Source organism: Podarcis raffonei, chromosome W (assembly GCF_027172205.1).
Source record: "Podarcis raffonei isolate rPodRaf1 chromosome W, rPodRaf1.pri, whole genome shotgun sequence".
NCBI classification, from domain to species: Eukaryota; Metazoa; Chordata; class Lepidosauria; order Squamata; family Lacertidae; genus Podarcis; species Podarcis raffonei.
In genome coordinates, this window is record NC_070620.1 from 13095374 (window position 1) to 13101587 (window position 6214).

The following is a 6214-nucleotide window of genomic DNA, read 5'->3' on the forward strand; positions in this document are numbered from 1 at the left end:
TCTCGACCTTAGTTAGCAGGTCCTTGCTTTAGATTATTTACAGGAGGAGGCTGACTTCCTGTTTACACCTCCCCCGATCGTACCTAATTCATCAGAAAATTTTCTTTAAAAATCCAATTTCCGTACTACTCATGGGTTGTTATTTTGGAGTCCAAATCACAAGAAGAAGTCAGCGCTCTCCGGCCATGGCACGCGGCTTCACTCCACAGGAGAAGCAGACGACTCACAGCACCGCGCCACTCACCCCGTCCCCCGTTCCGGAGCCTTTAAAAAGGCTCCTTCGCGGGTCGGGGGGGCGCAAATGGTGCCCGCCAAGTCACCAAGTTCACAGGCTTCTCCGCCTGTGATTTTTAAGGGTCTCCGCGTCGCCGCAGCGGTACAACCCTGATCCTGTGGAGCCGATTCCCTCCGGAGCTCGGAGGGAATCCGCCATTAGCCGTTGGCGCTAACCCGGAAGTCTGTAATCCAATTCCTTCTCATATTGATTTTTTTAACACTCATAACCTCTAATGGAGACAACCAGTGCGGAGTTTTTTGTTCAAGTAGGCTTTTATACCTATCCCATATTTCTATCAACGATCTTCGGAAAATGTGGTTGCGTGTTGTGATGGGATGATGAGCTGCTTGTGCGTGAAATTCCTAGTCCCTCAGAGTTTGGCTAAGTCCACAAACCTCTGTCTGTAACGGAGCTCCTTAAGCATGGCTCCCTCAGTCGCTTGTAGAATCCGACAGTGGGCGTTTACGGAACTTCTTCCAGCATAAAAGTTCCTTAACGGAAACGCGTCTTCTGGACTCTCGGCGCGACAGTTTCCGGCGAGGAGTGGGTGTCCCTATAGGAGGTCCTGAAACCTCCCCACTGTTTTCGCTGGAAGTATCTCTGAGCCCTCCCTCCGACTCACTTTCCCTTGGAGCTCCTCCTCTCCCCCTGCTGGTTCCCTCCCCAGCTGATAAGTCTCTCTCAGCCTCTGTGAGCCCTTTCACCTCCTGTTTTTCCGATGGCAGTTCCCTGACACGTGTTGAGGTCCCCAATCCACCCCCCAAAATAACTCACAACGGACACGTAATTTTTTGTTTAAGATTTTTGGCATGATTTTGGCCACAACTTTATTAAAATACAAACTGTGAGTGGTTGTTTAGGCATTGGTTAAGACTATCTGTCCCCCCGCCTGGGGACAGAACTGACTTCCGGGCACCACCGAAAGACAGTGCGGGGGAAAGCAAGTCGGGGAAGAATTGGAGCTGAGACACAGACCCTCAACTCTCACCCGCCTGCTCCCCGAAGGCTTGCCGGCCCTAGTCCCATTCCAGGGATTGGACGAAAAGATGGCAAGCCCCAGGATTCCTTTAACGGAATTCCCTTTCCGCAGCAACCATGGAGGGGCAGGCCCAGCCTATCCTAACCCCTCCTCCACCAGATTTATAACCAATGCCTAACCGCCAATCGAGCCCTTTATGCTCGCCGCCAACCACTCACAATCCCAACCCATTCTTCAACCCTTCAATTACCGCATCCAACCAGACATCATTCCCCAGCTCGGAAAGATGTACCCCATCATTGCGGTAAAGGGCCAGAGCCTTGAAGGTAATATCTGGGTGGTAAATCACCAACCCACCCAATTCCGTTACCCTTTTGCTCACTGCGGAATTAATGCGCTTCCTGGCCCTTTCAGCAGCCTTGGGTTGAGAAATGCCCTGCCAATTGCTCCTTTGCAGCAATTGTGACCAAAATATTTTAACGGTAGGTATTAAGGTCACCAACTCCCCCAAGTCTCTTTGAATTGTGGAGCGCAAAGTATAGCAATCAACCTTTGCTATATCATTCTCCCCCAACTGCACCACAATTGCCAAAGGGGGACCATGTAAAAGCACCCTCCGCTTAATTAGTGGGATGAATTCACTCCACCGCATTCCCCGTCTGGATATCCACGACACCTGTACGTGCTGTGGGAAGCCAAGATCCGGTCCCCTTCCAGACTGCCTCGCTCTGATGCCAGCCCAGTAAACGATGCTGTGCCCCACAATCCAGATACGGACTGGAGCGAGACCTACAGGGTGGAGAACAAGCACACATCAATACAATAATTCAACATCTCTTCCGCACGTAACCCTTGAACGCATCAGACTTCCACCGGCCCAAGTCCTCAATCCTGTGGGCCGACAACCCCCAATGGGCTGCTGTTGTAGCAGCACCAATGCGAAAGGAATGGGGTGCAAAACCATAAGCCGGGACCCCACAAGCAGAAATAACCTTACGCATTACCTTGGAAAACTGATGCCGTGCCAAGGGACAACCATTTTCATGAATGAACAGTGGATCCCCCCCAGAGGGCCTCACTGCTAAGAATTTCCTCAAATCCTTAACCGGGCAAGGACCCGGCTCCCCAGTTACGGGGAGCCTTATAACTGCCCCCCGACCCAATTGGTCCGTTTTCGAGTTACGCACCACGATTCTCACTTCCACAGGGGATAAACATACATCCTGAAGCAGCAGCCCCCTGGAACCACCATCTCGCCTAGCCTCCATGACCACTTCCCCCACCCGTAATGCGGCAAAGAATGCAATTGAAAAGGCCGCCGAAAAAAGGCGGGCCTCATACTTGGACAAACAAACGACCCTTATTTTGGCACGCATTCTACTCAGCAACTCAAAAGTGATAGGCTGTCGAACTGCCTTGCTAGGGGGAGCAAGACGACCCCAACCTTCCAAGGCCCTGCGCACTACAAACTTGGCACAAGGATCCTTGTTGAAAAATGATTTACTAAAAAAGGAAATTGCTGCAGAATGAATCCACAGCGTCCTAGCAGCTCGGCCCAGCTGAAACATATGTGCCAAATACTGTAACACTTGAGAAGTGGAGGGAGGGGAAGATATGTTGCCTGCGACTGACTGGGTAAAATTTAAGAAGTCAGTCCATGCTCTTTTATAAGACCCCAAAGTGGATGAAGAAATGGAGGCGGCTACTCCCTGCAATACTAATTGCTGCCAAGGTTCCAGAGATGCTCCGGGAAATACTCCGGACGCGCCCGAGACTCTGGAGCCAGGGACCTGAATCGCTCCATCTGAAAACGGGACAGAGCATCAGCAATCTCGTTAGATATCCCAGGGATGAAACGTACAGAAAATACAATATTAAATTTCAAACAATGCAAAACGAATGCCCGCAACAGGGCCGATACCCTGGGGGAGCGAGATGACTGTTTTGCCAGCACGTTCACAACAGCCTGATTGTCGGACCAGAAACAAACTCGGTGGTCCCTGAACTCGTCGACCCATAAATGCACAGCTACTGCAATGGGAAAAAACTCAAGAAACGTTAGGTCCCGCGTGATCGCTTGCCCCTGCCAAGCAGATGGCCAGCGCCTAGCGCACCATCTACCTTTCCAATAGATACCAAAACCCAGTGAACCCGCAGCATCCGAGTGCACTTGAAAATCATTGTGGAGGTTCAAAACATCCTGCCACAAAGACACGCCATTAAATTCTTCCAAGAATTCTAACCAAATCCGGAGGTCCTCGCGAACCCGTGCGGACATACGCACCCTGTGATGTGGGGCCCTTAAACCTGCTGTAAGCCTAGCCAAGCGTGAACAAAATGGGCGGCCAGGAGCCACCACCCTACATGCGAAGTTCAAGTGACCCAGCAAGGATTGCAGTTGTCGCAAAGTCACCTTCTTTAAAGGAAGCAGCTCCTGTATGACATTCCGGAGGGTAAGTATTTTATCGAGTGGAAGGCTAGAGGTTTGCGACACAGTATCCAATTGGATACCCAAGTAGGTCAATTGGGTAGATGGGCCCTCAGTCTTATCAGCTGCCAACGGTACCCCAAATTCTTCCATAAGGGAAGCAAAGGCTCTCAGCAATACCACACAATCGCCGGTGTCATGTGCAGAGGCCAATAAAAAATCATCGAGATAATGCGACACACCTACCAGGCCGGTTTTAACATGCAAAGCCCATTCCAAAAAGGTGCTAAAGCACTCAAAAGCGGAACATGCTATTGAGCATCCCATAGGCATAGCCTTGTCGACATAAAACTTTCCCTCAAACTGAAAACCTAGCAACCAATAATCCTCTGGATGAATTGGTAGCAAGCGAAATGCAGATTCTATATCGCATTTTGCTAGCAAAGCGCCTGGGCCAAATTTCCTGATCATCTTGATCGCCTGATCAAGAGAAACATACTTCACTGAACAAAGCTCCGGAGGAATAACATCATTTACTGATGTGCCACGAGGATGAGATAAATTATGAATCAGGCGAAATTCCCCCGGAGCTTTCTTGGGAACAATACCCAGTGGAGATATGTGTAAGTTAGGGAAAGGGGGATCTGAGAAAGGGCCAGCCATACGACGTAAGGCCACCTCTTTCTCAATCTTCTTGCGCGCCACTTCTGGCCTTTCACGAACTGACTTTTGATTAAGGAGATTCTGTGCCTCGGGAGCCGTGGCTACAGGAATCCGAAAACCTACAGAAAAACCTTCACGCAAATAAGTTGCAGCCTCCTTTTTAGGGTAAGCCTGCAACCAAGGAATTAGTGCCGACAAACGCACTGGAGTATATGCCAGGACTGTCAAAGCACTACTTCCCTGTTCCAGAGGTGGAGGCGGGAGTAGCAGCCTTTGGGGGCTGCTGGGAGCCCCCTTTTCCACCACGAAAGGGCCGCCGACCGCCCAAACAAGTGGAAGCAGGATGACCCCCGGCACACTTGTCACACACATGGGAAAATTTACAGGTCTGGCGCTGACAGGAACCCTTGTTAAAATCCCAGCAAGTAAATTTGCGTGTGGGTCTGAATGGACCCACCTTCGGCTTCTGCTGTTCCATGGCTTTCTTTTCAATGTGTGGAACCACATAGGTGGTCCACACATCCAAATCCTTACGATCCCAGCGAGCCGAAGAAATCTTGGCTGCCCTGCGTCTAAAATTTACATCATATGCTATCACAGCCAATTGTCCTGCCATAGTGAAAGCAGAGCGCACAATGGACAAATAGACCATCAAGTGATGTGCTCTGCGTGGATAAGCCATTACTACGATCCCAGCAAAAACCTGGAAGCCATCAAGCCACTGCTCGAACGTCTTCTCTATTTTCTTAGACCCAGCACACTTTTTGGAAGCATCGTCCTTCTCCTGAGAATCAGGACTTGTGGGCGGGGGTGCTAATTTAAATATATCCACATAGCGGCCGTTTAAAATTCTAGCCCGCAACTTAGTTGACAAATGAGCCCCAGGTATGATGTCCCTCACAGAATTAGTGGAGACTTTCACCTCAGGCACCAGCACGCCATCACGGCAATCCTGGACCGCACCGTACCTTGCTCGGTGCGAATTGGCCCTCCGTTCCCAAATCCATTTGGGAAACCCCCCAGCCTCTTCACCAAAACCCCAGTAAAGATCTAAAGAGGCCACTGTCTCGTCATCAGAACTCGAAGACGTACCGGAAGAAGAAGAAGATGAAGTGTCAGCCTTCCTCCTCTTGGCACGCTTCTTGGCACTCTTCTTGTGGCGACGATGCCCCCCAGATGATGTTCTCACAGGAGTAGGAAGACTATCCTCAGCCGAGGACTCCGAGTCTACTGCCTGCTGTGAAGTACCTGGAACAGACTGAGAAGAGACCCTACGTGAATGACTAGGCCCTGACAATGCATCCGCAGTAGACTGAGTAGGCGAAACCACCCAGGTGGGAGATGCCATAAGGGTCTGCCTCCCAGCCGAACGGCGTGTGGTACGTCTCGGCCCCCGTGAACCAACCTGCGCAACAGGTAAGACCGGGGGCGGTGATGGCTGAGAAGCCCGCACTGAAACCCCAGCAACTAATGCCTCTCCCCCATCTTCACTAGAAGATGAAGATGCAGGCGAAGATGGGCCAGCTGTGGAAACTGGCCCCCCTGGGGCAGAGGACTGCATTGAGCATCGCCGAATGAGGCCGTCCACCTCAGTTGCAAGACGTGTTAAAGCTGCTGGATCACCAGCCATCCTGGCGACTAGGGATCCAAGGCTGTCCTCCGCCTGACTGGGTGCACCAGATCGCAACGCCTGAGAAGGGCCTTTTATTGGCCGCTTTGAAGTCCGGGTAGCAGCGGGCCTTTTTGCAGCCTTTTTCGGGGCCATGCCTGCTTGAGAAAGAAAAGGAAAACCAAAGAAAACTAAAATTGAATACAATTAAAATAAAACAAAATTTCAATAAATGAAATAGCCCCAAGATGCAAAAGC

General features: G+C 50.8%; 1 protein-coding gene across 1 annotated transcript; it reads right to left on the reverse strand.

The window, feature by feature from the left end:
- Positions 1–1261: 1261 nt before the first annotated feature.
- On the reverse strand, positions 1262–5996 carry LOC128406063 (uncharacterized). Its single transcript, XM_053373104.1, has 2 exons — positions 5440–5996; positions 1262–2045 (listed from the first exon to the last, which is right to left on the reverse strand). Exons 1-2 carry the CDS (start codon positions 5975–5977, stop codon positions 1471–1473), a joined length of 1113 nt encoding a protein of 370 aa, XP_053229079.1. The 5' UTR covers positions 5978–5996; the 3' UTR covers positions 1262–1470.
- Between the last annotated feature and the right edge of the window lie 218 nt (positions 5997–6214).